This window comes from Neolamprologus brichardi, chromosome 2 (assembly GCF_056152115.1).
Source record: "Neolamprologus brichardi isolate AB-2024 chromosome 2, ASM5615211v1, whole genome shotgun sequence".
Classification (NCBI taxonomy): domain Eukaryota; kingdom Metazoa; phylum Chordata; class Actinopteri; order Cichliformes; family Cichlidae; genus Neolamprologus; species Neolamprologus brichardi.
Window position 1 is genome coordinate 27272005 of NC_142105.1, and position 16647 is coordinate 27288651.

Below are 16647 nucleotides of genomic sequence, written 5' to 3' on the forward strand. Positions count from 1 at the left end.
GAGAATCGACACCATTATGAGGAGATAAGCTGTAAGTTAAGCGCATCCGCAAATTTCTCCGCTGTGGAGGAGTTTAAGATGCGAGAGCTAACCATCCGTTGAACAGGGATTAAAAGACACGTTAAAAACAATAACATGGTGATCAGAAATAGAAATGTCCTCAGAGCAAACCCAAAGTAAGAACAAGGTCCAGTGTGTGACCTTTGCTATGTGTAGGATCGGACACATGCTAAGCAAAATGAAAAGAATCCATAATGTTGATAAAGTCTCTGGCAAAGGGGTCGGAGTCATCATCAACGTGTATATGAGCCCTGATAAAAAAAAGCCCATTAGAGCCAGGTGGACGATATGCCACAGCAAGGTAAAAGGGATCCTTGTTTCCGATTTTAAGCAGCTGCATCTCAAACGAAAGAAAATGTCCAATTTTCACGGAGCGGCAGGAGAAACGGTCCTGGAAAGCCGCAGCAAGCCCACCACCCCGGCCAGATACCCGAGGCTGGGTTATAAAAGTATAGCCATCCGGGCAGAGTTCAACAAATGACGAGTATTCTACGTCGCGCTGCCAGGTCTCAGTCAGAGGAAAAAAAGTCGAGTTTTTTAGATAATATTAAATCATTCAACAAGAATGATTTATTAGACATAGATCGCGCGTTAAAGGCGCCATATTCAATGAGGTAGATGCCTCATTATTTGCAAAGGCTCAAGTTAAAGGACGTAGGTACACAGGGTTTGAGCATCACGCTCGTAGAATCCACTCACTGAGCGAATAAAGAGCCAGCCGGCAGGAGAGTCTGGATAAACCCTCCTAAGGCAGCACGGTCTCAAAGAGCCGGGGCCAGTGTATCCAAACAGGGACGTGGAAAACAAGTCCTCCTCCATGGAGCTTTTCTGAGCACAGGAGACAAGGCTCGCTTACCAGCCAAACCCCGCCGCCAGGTAAGCCTGAGCTTTACCTGAATACCTCCTCTTCTCCCTCTCCTTCTCCGTGGTCTAGAGGGACCGCCGAAATAGTCTGACGAAGATCCAGCTAATGGAGGAGGGTGGAAAATGCAGGAGGACGAAGAGAGATCGTGAGGATCGGATGGATAGCAAAGCCAGGCTAGCATACACCAAGGCAGCCAATACATCTTAAAACTAAGTGAGAACAGTAGAGTAGAAGAAAACAACACAAAAGTAGTAGAGCGCAACAAACTGCACCCGGCAGCGGCAGAGCCAAACACAGGCGCTATCATAACATAGCTCAACAATGAATAACTAATGCATCAATTTTACACACGTGCAAAACAAAAACAATGTTAATATGCTTGAGGAATATTTTTTTTCTAAACAGAATCTTAATGGCATCTAATCAATATTAATAGACCTCAAATGTTAACCGCATTCACTTCAGAACCACGGACAGCAGCATTAGCAATATTAATTTATGTTACCTCTTGTGCATTTTGTGCTGTTTCCACAATTCAAGCGCCAAGGTTTAACAATTATCCAACTTTAAGTAAACTTGTGTTTTCCCGACGCATTTTCCCTTTCGGTCGGTCAGCTGACTTGTTTTATCTGGGCTAACTCTCTTACACCATTGATATCTTAACATCACAGTCACTGCCTGTTATTCTTAATATACTGTTATTGTGATCCTCGAAATTAAACACAATAGATTCCCGATTGTTCTTTTTTCAAGTCCAAATGACAGTGTTAAAGATTTTGTAGGCTGATATTACTGAATTTGCACACATTTGACAGTAAGTTGTCCTGCGGATGAATTTTAGATGATATTCTGCAGTTTTATAGTGCGGACTCTTAGGGCCGCTGTTGACCAGTGTTGAGGGCTGAGACCATGTTTGTAGCAGCACCGCCCATGTAACATCGACATTATAAAGAGGGAACACGACGCACAAAGATCGAGCGATTCTGATCAAGGAGGATAAATACTGAAGAAAGATTTTTATTTTGGAGAGATTTGCTTTCGCTGACCGGAATATACACTTGGGTTTTGACTTTGGAATACATATCTTCTGTTGTGTGGAATATAGATTTTGAATCAACGTTGAGTGAGAAATCTGAAAGAACAATGAAACGGCAAGTACTGCTATTTGTCTCTCTCCTTTCCCTCGGCCCAGTCTTCGGGCAGGTCAGTTACTCGATTCCGGAGGAAATGTCTAGAGGCTCTTTAGTTGGAAGTATAGCACAGGATTTAGGTTTAGAAATTAAACGTTTAATATCAGGAAAAGCTAAAATCTATAGCAGAAATAGCGACCAATTCATCGAGCTGAACAGAGAAAGAGGAGTCCTCCTCATCAAGGAGAGAATAGACAGAGAGGCGCTGTGCACAGAGAAAGCGCTTTGTGCTTTACATTTTCAGATCCTTTTGGAGAATCCGATGGAATTTTATACGGTTACAGTCCAGATCACAGACATCAATGATAATGCACCAACCTTTGAAAAAAGCGAAATGAATTTCAAAATTAGCGAGTCTGCAACTGCCGGCTCAAAATTTGTTTTGGAACGGGCTGTGGATCTTGATGTTGGTATTAATGCGGTTCAAAACTACGATTTAAAACCGACCAACAATTTTGCTCTGAGACTGCACAGTAACCCAGATGGACAGAAAAACGTTGAGATGGTACTGCAGAAACCTTTAGACCGAGAGAAACAAGAGCAGATCTCTCTCGTTTTAACAGCTGTAGATGGAGGAGAGCCACAGATGTCTGGAACAATGCAGATTCTCATTACAGTTTTAGACGTTAATGATAATGCGCCGGTTTTTACACAGCAAACATACAAAGCTACAGTCACTGAGAATTCACCTAAAGGAACAGTTGTTGCTACTGTTACAGCGTCAGACGCAGATCAAGGTTCGAACAGTAAAATAACATATTCAATCACAAATACGTTAGGTAACGTAAAGAAATTGTTTCAAGTAAACACAGAAAACGGGCAAGTTTCATTGGTTGAAACCATTGATTTTGAAAAAACAAAACGCTTCCAAATAAATATAGGAGCAAGTGATGAGGGGGGACTCACTGATTCTTGTAAACTGATTGTTGATGTTCTGGATGTAAACGACAATAAACCTGAAATCAACATAATGTCCAAATCGACTGTGATATCAGAGGATGCTAATCTCAACACAGTAGTAACAATGATAAATGTTGAGGACTTAGATTCCGGAGACAGTGGGATCGTGAAATGCTTTATCAACGAAAATGCACCATTTATTATAAAATCATCAACAAATAATTTCTATACCTTAGTAACAGATAGTGATTTAGACAGAGAGAGAGCATCTGAGTATAACATCACTGTGACCTGCTCTGACGAGGGAGTGCCCTCCCTCTCCACCAGCGTCACTCTCACCCTACAGATCTCAGACGTTAATGATAACGCACCTGTCTTTGAGAGGAACTCGTATGAGGCCTACATTGTAGAAAACAACACACCAGGTCTTTCTATATTCACAGTCAAAGCCACAGACGCTGACTGGAACCAGAATGCCCGTGTTTCTTACATACTGGAGGACTCCTCCGTTAATGGAGTGCCCGTCTCCTCATATGTGTCCGTCAGTGCTGATAGTGGAGTCATCCATGCAGTGCGCTCTTTTGACTACGAGCAGATCAAAGATTTCTACTTCCGCGTAAGAGCGCAGGATGGAGGCTCTCCTCCACTCAGCAGCAACGTGACTGTGAAAATAAAGATCCAAGACCAGAACGACAACCCTCCTCAGGTTCTGTACCCAGTCCAGACTGGTGGCTCTCTGGTGGCTGAAATGGTGCCTCGTTCAGCAGATGTGGGCTATCTGGTGACTAAAGTGGTGGCTGTTGATGTGGACTCTGGACAGAATGCCTGGCTCTCCTATAAACTGCAGAAAGCCACAGACAGGGCGCTGTTTGAAGTGGGCTTACAGAATGGAGAAATCAGAACTATCCGCCAAGTCACTGATAAAGATGCTGTCAAACAAAGACTGACTGTTATAGTGGAGGACAACGGGCAGCCCTCTCGTTCAGCTACAGTCATTGTCAACGTGGCGGTGGCGGACAGCTTCCCTGAAGTGCTGTCGGAGTTCACTGAGTTGACACACGACAAGGAGTACAATGACAACCTGACTTTTTACTTAGTCTTGGCTCTGGCTGTAGTTTCCTTCCTCTTCATCACGTGTTTAGTGGTTATTATATCTGTCAAAATCTACAGGTGGAGACAGTCTCGCATCCTGTATCACTCCAACCTGCCTGTCATTCCATATTATCCACCACGTTACTCAGACACTTTGGGGACAGGGACTCTGCCACATGTGTACAATTACGAGGTGTGCAGGACGACTGACTCCAGAAAGAGTGACTGTAAGTTTGGCAGAGCTGGTAGTCAGAACGTGCTGATAATGGACCCCAGTTCTACAGGAACGATGCAGCGGATACAGAATGAAAAGAGCATCCTGGATGAACCAGACTCTCCTCTAGAGGTCAGTTATAAATGTGGCTTCAACTTTATGTCATAATGTCTTTTTAAATGATTCAGTATCCGGCTATACTGTTGAAATTATCCTGCTATTTTACCAAACCATAGATCTTATATATAATTTACATTTTTATTCACTGATGACCTATTAGAACTATAAAGGGGAATTACTTTACCGTTGTGAAATTGTCCGCTAAGTCTTCTCTAAGTTTTCGTGCAAAAGGTTTCAATGCTAATTATTTTAAATTGTTTCTATATTAAATATTGTTATATGAAACGGTGAATCAATTTCTACTTAGTCGTTAAATTTTCCTCTAAAAATATGATGTAATTAAACTTTAGTTAAAATTATTTAGTGACCTCTTTTCTTATCGGTACCAGAATTTTCAGTCATTTATTTCACTCTTTCATAAGATTTTGCTAAAGACATTTGACTAAATACTCAGCACTGACAATGTTATAATTTAGTTGTACTTTCCAGAAAGGGCATAGCGTTTTATTTATTCTTTTTTTTCATTCATTTATTTTTTGGTTTTGTTTTCCTTAATGTAAAACAGTGGTGCCCCCACTCATCCTGGTCGTCTAGGATAGTGATTTCAGGACCGGAGACAGCGACACTATTGAACTTAAATGTACTCTTCTTGTATTTTACATATGTTTTCATTATTCCTGTGGGACTTTGTCTTCACAAAATTTGCTTATTTAATACTTTGAGTATGCTGTGGTGCTTACTTTCACGGAATAATTTTCATGACTGATAATTTTAAGAAAGAAAACACTGTTAGTTGATTTGGCTGTAGCTCACGAGATAGAGGAACTCATGTATCAATGGGACGTGTGGTGTTGGATCAATACCTTCTCCGGTCTGAGTGAAAATTACCTTTGGGCAAGATATTGAACCCTGAGCTTCTCCCGATGCGTTCATTTGAGTGTGACTGTTAGAAATGTCATAGCGCAAGAAAAAACTGAATAAATGTGTGAATGAAACATGCTGGACAAGGCGTTTGAGTGTTAAAGCAGGTGTTTTTTAAGCGTTTTGTAGAAACCAGTATATTTACCATTCACACTACATTTAGAGCTAATTTATATTCAAGTGAGGAATCAACAGCGTTGAAGAAAACCTTTGTTGTTTGTTTGTGGGTTTTTTTTTTTTTTTACATTTCATTTACGTTTCCCGTGATAAACATCTGTGATTGCAAGTCTTCTATTACAGATTGCCTGACGGTAGTGTTCTGCAGTTTTGCTTTTTGAACTCTTAGGGCCGCTGTTCACCAGAGAGTTGATGGCTGACAGTAGGGTTGCAACAGCGGCGTATCTCACATAAACCACGACATAACGAGCACGGGATACGACGAGAAAGAGCGGATATTCTAGATGCGCAGAATATCTGATGACAAAGACGACATTTATTTTTTTAATTTTCCGTTGTTCTGGGAGGAATATAACGCTAAAATATTGTTGTGACTACCAGGAATTGATTTCACTTAATGGAATATATTTTCGCGTTGTGGAGCCTCGTTGATAGAATATTAGGGTAGAACAATGAAAGGGCCTGCGCTGTTGTGTTTTGCTCTCCTTTCCTTTGGCTCGGTAACTGGACAAGTCAGCTATACAATACCGGAGGAAATGACTAAAGGATCGTTAGTCGGTAATATAGCACAGGATTTGGGTTTACAAATCAAACGTTTAATATCAGGTAAAGCTCGAATTTATACCCGAGACAGCGACCAGTACGTCGAGCTGAACAGAGAAAGAGGAGTCCTCCTCGTTAAAGAAAGGATCGACAGAGAGGCGCTGTGCAGACGGACGACACCGTGTGCTCTACATTTTCAGATCATTTTGGAGAATCCGATGGAATTTTATACGGTTACAGTGCAGATCACAGATATCAATGACAATGCACCAACCTTTGAGAAAACAGAGATGGAGTTTAAAATTAGTGAGTCTGCGGTAACTGGGGCAAAATTTGTTCTGAAAAGGGCTGTGGATGTTGATGTTGGCACCAATGATCTTCAAAGGTACGAACTAAAACCAACTGACAATTTCGTTCTTAAAATGCATAATAATGCTGATGGAAACAAAAACGTTGAGATGGTACTGCAGAAACCTTTAGACAGAGAGAAACAAGAGCAGATCTCTCTCGTGTTAACAGCTATAGATGGAGGAGAGCCACAGATGTCAGGAACAATGCAGATTCTCATTACAGTTTTAGACGTTAATGATAATGCGCCGGTTTTTACACAGCAAACTTACAAAGCTACAGTCACTGAGAATTCACCTAAAGGAACAGTTGTTGCTACTGTTACAGCGTCAGACGCAGATCAAGGCTCTAACAGTAAAGTAACGTATTCAATCACAAATACTTTAGATAATATCAGGGAAATCTTTAAGATAAACCAAGAGAACGGCGAAGTGACTTTAATTGGAAATATTGACTTTGAGGAGTCACGAAATTTTCAAATAAATTTACTTGCTAGTGATGACGGAGGACTAACAGACTCTTCTAGGGTTATTGTTGATGTGTTCGATGTCAATGACAACAAACCTGAAATTAGCATAATGACGAAGGCGACCGTGATTTCAGAGGATGCTAAACTCAATACAGTCGTTATGATGATAAATATCGAAGATAAGGACTCGGGAGAAAACGGAAAAGTTTATTGTTCAGTAAGTGAAAACATACCGTTCATACTAAAAAAATCTACAAATAATTTCTATAATTTAATAACAGACAGTGATTTAGACAGAGAGAGAGCCTCTGAGTATAACATCACTGTGACCTGCTCTGATGAGGGAGTGCCCTCCCTCTCCAGCAGCGTCACTCTCACCTTACAGATCTCAGACGTTAATGATAACGCACCTGTCTTTGAGAGGAGCTCATATGAGGCCTATATTGTAGAAAACAACACGCCAGGTCTCTCTATATTCACAGTCAAAGCCACAGACGCTGACTGGAATCAGAACGCCCGTGTTTCTTACATACTGGAGGACTCCTCCGTTAACGGAGTGCCAGTCTCCTCATATGTGTCGGTTAGTGCTGATAGTGGAGTCATCCATGCAGTGCGCTCTTTTGACTACGAGCAGATCAAAGATTTCCACTTCCGCGTAAAAGCGCAGGATGGAGGATCTCCTCCACTCAGCAGCAACGTGACCGTGAAAATAATGATCCGGGACCAGAACGACAACCCCCCTCAGGTTCTGTACCCAGTCCAGACTGGTGGCTCTCTGGTGGCTGAAATGGTGCCTCGTTCAGCAGATGTGGGCTATCTGGTGACGAAAGTGGTGGCTGTTGATGTGGACTCTGGACAGAATGCCTGGCTCTCCTATAAACTGCAGAAAGCCACAGACAGGGCGCTGTTTGAAGTGGGCTTACAGAATGGAGAAATCAGAACTATCCGCCAAGTCACTGATAAAGATGCTGTCAAACAAAGACTGACTGTTATAGTGGAGGACAACGGGCAGCCCTCTCGTTCAGCTACAGTCATTGTTAACGTGGCGGTGGCGGACAGCTTCCCTGAAGTGCTGTCGGAGTTTACTGAGTTGACGCACGACAAGGAGTACAATGACAACCTGACTTTTTACTTGGTCTTGGCTCTGGCTGTAGTTTCTTTCCTCTTCATTACGTGTTTAGTGGTTATTATATCTGTCAAAATCTACAGGTGGAGACAGTCTCGCATCCTGTATCACTCCAACCTGCCTGTCATTCCATATTATCCACCACGTTACTCAGACACTTTGGGGACAGGGACTCTGCCACATGTGTACAATTACGAGGTGTGCAGGACGACTGACTCCAGAAAGAGTGACTGTAAGTTCGGCAGAGCTGGTAGTCAGAACGTGCTGATAATGGACCCCAGTTCTACAGGAACGATGCAGCGGATACAGAGTGAAAAGAGCATCCTGGATGAACCAGACTCTCCTCTAGAGGTCAGTTATAAATCTGGTTTCACGGCATGTTAAGGTATTTTAAAAGATCATAGATCATATATAATATACATTTTCAATCAGTGATGCTTTAAGATAACTGCAAAGGTACATTGCCTATTTATTTATTAATTCGGTGCATTAAACTTTGAGCACATTTTCAGTGGGCAATCTGATTTTCCCTGAAAGAGTTTTTCTAATGCAGCTGTTACGATTTCCATATAAAATATTGTTACATTATCTCTTTAAAAACTTCTGACTGAGAAATTTTATTAGTCCCTTCATCGGCAACAATGTTTCATGCACCGATTTCTTGCTCTTCCGTGACAACAGGCTGAATCATCACCTCACTTTTTTTTAAGTAATCACTTCAATGTCTTAATAGATAGTACGGTTTACCCAAAGCACAGAATTTGTTTTGCCTGATTTCACACATTCATTATCTCCTCACGAATGCACGGTAAATCATTTTATAAATCATTCCCATCGATTGGCACGTCATCATTTCAGCACCACGAATAGCGATATTATTAAACTTTCTTTTGTCCTTCCCATGCCCAATTATATTGTTAGTGAGGTACTCATTCATTTTAACGTACGTTTATTCTTGTAGTAGTTTTTTGTGAAAATGTACTTCTTGCAGTGATTGACAGGGTGCTTTGAATGATGTTTTGATTAAAAAGGAGGGGGGGGAAAGAACAAAATAGAAATACATTTGAACCGTAAACTGTGTTGTAGTGTGCAATCGGCGATTACAACGTGGATTGTGTTGTTTCTCTCCCGCTCTCTCTGTCTCTCTCTTTCTCTCTCTCTCGCTCTCTCTCTCTTCCTTTCTTGTATTATTTAAGTCTTACTTGTTACACTTCGCTAACAGCAAGTCTTTTGAACGGTGTAATTTATGGAGCTGTTGTGCAGTTTTCTGTTATGAACTCTTAGGGCCGCTGTTGACCAGAGTTTTGACGGCTGGGAGCAGGGTTGTAGCAGCTGAGTACCTCCCATATACGCCCGCATAACGAGGACGGGGTATTACGAGAACGAGCAGGCATTCTCGATCCGCAGAATTTCAGATAAAAAATATGACGATTTAAGACTATTCGATGTACAGAGGACTGTAAAGCTACAAGACTGACGTCTGACTTTGGAACTTCTTTCACTCACCTGGATGCATGTTCGCATTGTGGAGCCTCGCTGATAGAATACTAGGGTAGAACAATGAAAGGGCCTGCGCTGTTGTGTTTTGCTCTCCTTTCCTTTGGCTCGGTAACTGGACAAGTCAGCTATACAATACCGGAGGAAATGACTAAAGGATCGCTAGTCGGTAATATAGCACAGGATTTGGGTTTACAAATCAAACGTTTAATATCAGGTAAAGCTCGAATTTATACCCGAGACAGCGACCAGTACGTCGAGCTGAACAGAGAAAGAGGAGTCCTCCTCGTTAAAGAAAGGATCGACAGAGAGGCGCTGTGCAGACGGACGACACCGTGTGCTCTACATTTTCAGATCATTTTGGAGAATCCGATGGAATTTTATACGGTTACAGTGCAGATCACAGATATCAATGATAATGCACCAACCTTTGAAGAAGCTGATATTGAATTTAAAATTAGTGAGTCTGCCGTAATTGGTGCAAAATTTGTTCTGGAACGGGCTGTGGATCTTGACGTTGGCACCAATGATCTTCAAAGGTACGAACTAAAACCAACTGACAATTTCGTTCTTAAAATGCATAATAATGCTGATGGAAACAAAAATGTTGAGATGGTACTGCAGAAACCTTTAGACAGAGAGAAACAAGAGCAGATATCCCTCGTGTTAACAGCTATAGATGGAGGAGAGCCACAGATGTCAGGAACAATGCAGATTCGCATTACAGTTTTAGACGCTAATGATAATGCGCCGGTTTTTACACAGCAAACATACAAAGCTACAGTCACTGAGAATTCACCTAAAGGAACAGTTGTTGCTACTGTTACAGCGTCAGACGCAGATCAAGGCTCTAACAGTAAAATAACGTATTCAATCACAAACAAAGTGGATGACGTCAGGAAAGTCTTTAACATAAACGAGGAGAACGGCGAAGTGACTTTAATTGGGAATACTGACTTCGAGGATTCACGAGGTTTTCAGTTAAGTTTACGTGCTAGTGATGTTGGAGGACTAACAGATTCCTGTAAACTGATTGTTGATGTTCTGGATTTAAATGACAACAAACCTGAAATCAACATAATGTCTAAGTCTACTGTGATATCAGAGGATGCTAAACTCAATACAGTTGTTACAATGATAAACGTTGAAGACAGGGACACTGGAGAAAGAGGGAATGTTCAATGTTCAGTTAGTGATAGTGTACCTTTCATTTTGAAATCATCAACAAATCACTTCTATAGCTTAGTAACAGACAGTGATTTAGACAGAGAGAGATCCTCTGAGTATAATATAACTGTGACCTGCTCTGATGAGGGAGTGCCCTCCCTCTCCAGCAGTGTCACTCTCACCTTACAGATCTCAGACGTTAATGATAACTCACCTGTCTTTGAGAGGAGCTCATATGAGGCCTACATTGTAGAAAATAACACACCGGGCCTCTCTATATTTACAGTCAAAGCCTCAGATGCTGACTGGAATCAGAACGCCCGTGTTTCTTACATACTGGAGGACTCCTCTGTTAACGGAGTGCCAGTCTCCTCATATGTGTCTGTTAGTGCTGATAGTGGGGTCATCCATGCAGTGCGCTCTTTTGACTACGAGCAGATCAAAGATTTCCACTTCCGCGTAAAAGCGCAGGATGGAGGCTCTCCTCCACTCAGCAGCAACGTGACCGTGAAAATAATGATCCAAGACCAGAACGACAACCCCCCTCAGGTTCTGTATCCAGTCCAGACTAGTGGCTCTCTGGTGGCTGAAATGGTGCCTCATTCAGCAGATGTGGGCTATCTGGTGACGAAAGTGGTGGCTGTTGATGTGGACTCTGGACAGAACGCCTGGCTCTCCTATAAACTGCAGAAAGCCACAGACAGGGCGCTGTTTGAAGTGGGCTTACAGAATGGAGAAATCAGAACTATCCGCCAAGTCACTGATAAAGATGCTGTCAAACAAAGACTGACTGTTATAGTGGAGGACAACGGACAGCCCTCTCGTTCAGCTACAGTCATTGTTAACGTGGCGGTGGCGGACAGCTTCCCTGAAGTGTTGTCGGAGTTCACTGAGTTGACACACGACAAGGAGTACAATGACAACCTGACTTTTTACTTAGTCTTGGCTCTGGCTGTAGTTTCTTTCTTCTTCATCACGTGTTTAGTGGTTATTATATCAGTCAAAATCTACAGGTGGAGACAGTCTCGCATCCTGTATCACTCCAACCTGCCTGTCATTCCATATTATCCACCACGTTACTCAGACACTTTGGGGACAGGGACTCTGCCACATGTGTACAATTACGAGGTGTGCAGGACGACTGACTCCAGAAAGAGTGACTGTAAGTTCGGCAGAGCTGGTAGTCAGAACGTGCTGATAATGGACCCCAGTTCTACAGGAACGATGCAGCGGATACAGAGTGAAAAGAGCATCCTGGATGAACCAGACTCTCCTCTAGAGGTTAGATGGCTTTAATATATTTTAAGTGTGTGTAAGATGTTTTAAATACACTAAAAAAATCTATTTGCTGATATTGACATTTTAGATCTCAAAGGTAGCTGCTATGTTGGATGTGTTAATATACGTTTGAGTTTATGTCACATGTTATCACTACCTTCGTGCTTAACTTCACACCAAATAAGAACAACACTAACAGGTCATATAAATGACTTTTCTTTTTTAAAGGCATCTGATGGTAGTCAGTGTGCTTCAGATATCGAGTTCTTTCACATCAGAACAACGGATAGCAACATTAGTAGTATTGCTTCCTATAGCCCCATTTCCACATGTTAAAAATTCGGGGCGGTCCATACCTTAAATACCAGAGGATTTTTTATTGTCTTCAGTTATTATTTCTTTGTTTGTTGTTCGAGTTATCAGTATTTCAGAAAACGTATTAGTTCCCTTTTCTCCTCTTGAGGTTAGACTGCCCTTAAATGTTTTCTACATCATCATACAAATTTCAGATTGCCTTCAAGCCTTATAGATCATATATAATACAATTAAAATAACTTTATCGTCCATATGATCTCAAATTTGTATTTCCAGTTGCTTATATTTCCACTAAAACAAACTTTTATTTATAAAGGTTTGGATTTTTTTTCGTTTCATATTTTACATTTTAGGAATGACAAAAGCCGGCCTCATGTTTATTACATGTCTACTTTGCATATTTCGTGTAAGTGTTTTCCAGTTCAGTACTCACTTCTCTGTACATGTATATGTTCCGTTACTTTGGGAATATTCAGTAATCTCTTATTGTGGTTCAATCTAGCTTTTTGGTTGAGGAGATCATTATTTCATGTCCACTCATTTTATAGATTTTGTTTTAATTGTTGCAAATAAATGCCCCTAATCTGACAGGATTTATTTCGTGGTGCCTGCCTCACTGACGTAGAGGCAAGCACCACGAATCTGGCGTTGTCCATTTCAGAACGCTGGACAGCAACAGTAAGTCCATCGCCTTCTATTTACCGCGTTAGTGTTTCCCCATTGTGTCCTGAGTTTTGTTTCAGTGTGATTCAGCACTGAACAAATGTTTTCTGAACATTATAACCGCTTTAACCTACCAGGTGTTTCATTCAATGCTCTCAAATCTTAATAGTTTTAATTTTGTACATATATATATTTGTGTGTGTGTGTGTGTGTGTGTGTGAGAGAGAGAGAGAGAGAGAGAGAGAGAGAGAGAGAGAGAGAGACTGAGCAGCTCAAGATTAAAGTTACTTTAAAAATGTCTCTAAACCAACCTTCCAGTGACGTGAATATGATACGTATTATTTGGTAATGGATTTCCGTGTGCGTTTTCAGTATAAATATTACCATTTGACTTGGTATTTTTTTGACTTATTTTAAAAAGAAAAAACCTTCACGTTAGCTGTCTGCAGTTTTCTAAGGTGAACTCTTAGGGCCGCTGTTGACTAAATTGTCAACAGCCGAGGAGGGTTATAACAGCAACTCCCTTGTAACGTCGGTATAACGAAGAAAGAACAGAACGACAAAGGACGGCCTCGAGATATACACAGTATTTGGAGGCAAAGGACATCGACCGTTTTAGTACATTTTCTCATGTGTGGATGATAAACGTGTGAAATTGAAGTTTGACGTTTAAAGCGTGATTTGTAGGATATTATCACAGTGAACATCCATTGGCAAAATCGCATAAAACAATGGCAAGGCAAGTACTCCTGTTTATCTCTCTTCTCGCCGTCGGCTCGGTGCTCGGACAAGTGAGCTATACAATACCAGAGGAAATGACCCAAGGATCGTTAGTTGGTAATATAGCACAAGACTTGGGTTTACAAATCAAACGGTTGACTTCAGGTAAGGCTCGGATTTATGCTCGAGACAGCGATCAGTACGTCGAGCTGAACAGAGAAAGAGGAGTCCTCCTCGTTAAAGAAAGGATCGACAGAGAGGCGCTGTGCAAACAGACGACGCCGTGTGCTCTACATTTTCAGATCATTTTGGAGAATCCGATGGAATTTTATACGGTTACAGTGCAGATCACAGATATCAATGACAATGCTCCTACTTTTAAAAAAACTAAAATCACTTTCAAAATTAGCGAAATGGCGCTCATCGGGGCAAAATTTGTTCTGGAAAGGGCTGTGGATCTGGATGTTGAAATGAATAGTGTTCAGTCATATGAGTTAAAACCAAGTGACAATTTTGCTCTCAAACTGCACAGCAGCTCTGATGGAAATAAAAACGTTGAGATGGTACTGCAGAAACCTTTAGACAGAGAGAAACAAGAGCAGATATCCCTCGTGTTAACAGCTGTAGATGGAGGCGAGCCACAAATGTCAGGAACAATGCTGATTCTCATTACAGTTTTAGACGCTAATGATAATGCTCCGGTTTTTACACAGCAAACTTACAAAGCTACAGTCACTGAGAATTCACCTAAAGGAACAGTTGTTGCTACTGTTACAGCGTCAGACGCTGATCAAGGTTCGAACAGTAAAATAATATATTCAATTACAAATGCAGCAGATGATGACACCAGAATATTTGAGATTAATGAGGAAAACGGGAATGTTGTATTAATTGGAATAATTGACTTTGAAAAGTCAAGAAACTATCAAATAAATTTACTTGCTAGTGATGAGGGTGGACTCACGGATTCGTGCAAATTAATTGTCGATGTGCAAGATGTAAACGACAATAAACCTGAAATCAACATAATGTCGAAGTCAGCTGTGATATCAGAGGATGCTAATCTCAACACAGTAGTTACGATGATAAGCATTGAAGACAAGGACTCGGGGGGAAACGGAAAAGTGCAGTGTTTTATGAGTGATAACGTACCTTTCGAATTAAGAGCATCTTCAAACAATTTCTATACCTTCGTAACAGACAGTGATTTAGACAGAGAGAGGGCCTCTGAGTATAACATCACTGTAACCTGCTCTGATGAGGGAGTGCCCTCCCTCTCCAGCAGCGTCACTCTCACCTTACAGATCTCAGACGTTAATGATAACGCACCTGTCTTTGAGAGGAGCTCATATGAGGCCTACATTGTAGAAAACAACACACCGGGTCTCTCTATATTCAGAGTCAAAGCCACAGACGCTGACTGGAACCAGAATGCCCGTGTTTCTTACATACTGGAGGACTCCTCCGTTAACGGAGTGCCAGTCTCCTCGTATGTGTCCGTTAGTGCAGATAGTGGAGTCATCCATGCAGTGCGCTCTTTTGACTACGAACAGATCAAAGATTTCCACTTCCGCGTAAAAGCGCAGGATGGAGGCTCTCCTCCACTCAGCAGCAACGTGACCGTGAAAATAAATATCCAGGACCAGAACGACAACCCTCCTCAGGTTCTGTACCCAGTCCAGACTGGTGGTTCTCTGGTGGCTGAAATGGTGCCTCGTTCAGCAGATGTGGGCTATCTGGTGACTAAAGTGGTGGCTGTTGATGTGGACTCTGGACAGAACGCCTGGCTCTCCTATAAACTGCAGAAAGCCACAGACAGGGCGCTGTTTGAAGTGGGTTTACAGAATGGAGAAATCAGAACTATCCGCCAAGTCACTGATAAAGATGCTGTCAAACAAAGACTGACTGTTATAGTGGAGGACAACGGGCAGCCCTCTCGTTCAGCTACAGTCATCGTTAACGTGGCGGTGGCGGACAGCTTCCCTGAAGTGCTGTCGGAGTTCACTGAGTTGACACACGACAAGGAGTACAATGACAACCTGACTTTTTACTTAGTCTTGGCTCTGGCTGTAGTTTCCTTCCTCTTCATCACGTGTTTAGTGGTTATTATATCAGTCAAAATCTACAGGTGGAGACAGTCTCGCATCCTGTACCACTCCAACCTTCCAGTCATTCCATATTATCCACCACGTTACTCAGACACTTTGGGGACAGGGACTCTACCACACGTGTACAATTACGAGGTGTGCAGGACGACTGACTCCAGAAAGAGTGACTGTAAGTTCGGCAGAGCTGGTAGTCAGAACGTGCTGATAATGGACCCCAGTTCTACAGGAACGATGCAGCGGATACAGAGTGAAAAGAGCATCCTGGATGAACCAGACTCTCCTCTAGAGGTTAGTCCTTCTGTTGTAAAAAATAAAATGAAATAAAAATGTGTTTTTTAAGCTTTACAATTAAAATTAAAATTAAAATAATATAAAATGATAGTTAAAATTTGCGCATCAACGTTCAATACTGTCGTAGTGATCATTTTCAGCACCACAGACAGCGGAAATAAGAATCTTTCTGCCTGAACCCCAAACATGCAGAATTTATGTCATTTCTTTATGATTTCCTTTCCTAGGGAACAGTGTCGTTCTAATATGTACTTATATATGTACTTATTTTTAGTGTTTATGTTTGTGATGTTTTTTTCTCCCTTTCTTTTTTCTTTTATTTCTCTTTTTTGGTCGTGGTGGTGCCGTTCTGCCTACTATCCGACATCTAAAAAAAGAAATAGCTTGAAGACCAGAGGGTTTTTTATTTGTTTTTAAAATTTTAAACGTAGTTACTGCGTTTTCCCTTCCGTTTTTCTTTTTTAAACAATTTTAGTAATTTTTTTTTAATGTTCTTCGACGAATTGGGTTTAGCAGTACTATTTTTTGTCTGTTTGCTTGTTTTTCAATCCTCAAATATTTGTTTAACCTTGCACTGATTTTC

General features: G+C 41.5%; 4 protein-coding genes across 4 annotated transcripts; all 4 read left to right on the forward strand.

The window, feature by feature from the left end:
- Window positions 1-1661: 1661 nt before the first annotated feature.
- On the forward strand, window positions 1662-4587 carry LOC118453430 (protocadherin beta-16-like). Its single transcript, XM_035904134.2, has one exon. The coding sequence runs from the start codon at window positions 2069-2071 to the stop codon at window positions 4487-4489; it is 2421 nt and encodes an 806-aa protein (XP_035760027.2). The 5' UTR covers window positions 1662-2068; the 3' UTR covers window positions 4490-4587.
- Window positions 4588-5669: 1082 nt separating this feature from the next.
- LOC118453528 (protocadherin gamma-A2-like) lies at window positions 5670-8479 on the forward strand. Its single transcript, XM_035904298.2, has one exon. It carries the CDS (start codon window positions 5992-5994, stop codon window positions 8407-8409), a length of 2418 nt encoding a protein of 805 aa, XP_035760191.2. The 5' UTR covers window positions 5670-5991; the 3' UTR covers window positions 8410-8479.
- A 919-nt stretch (window positions 8480-9398) lies between these two features.
- LOC148106183 (protocadherin gamma-A2-like) lies at window positions 9399-11985 on the forward strand. The gene has a single exon (XM_087851927.1). It carries the CDS (start codon window positions 9586-9588, stop codon window positions 11983-11985), a length of 2400 nt encoding a protein of 799 aa, XP_087708053.1. The 5' UTR covers window positions 9399-9585.
- Window positions 11986-13178: 1193 nt separating this feature from the next.
- LOC148106184 (protocadherin beta-16-like) lies at window positions 13179-16309 on the forward strand. The gene is made up of 2 exons (XM_087851935.1): window positions 13179-16061; window positions 16292-16309. Exons 1-2 carry the CDS (start codon window positions 13677-13679, stop codon window positions 16307-16309), a joined length of 2403 nt encoding a protein of 800 aa, XP_087708061.1. The 5' UTR covers window positions 13179-13676.
- Window positions 16310-16647: the final 338 nt, after the last annotated feature.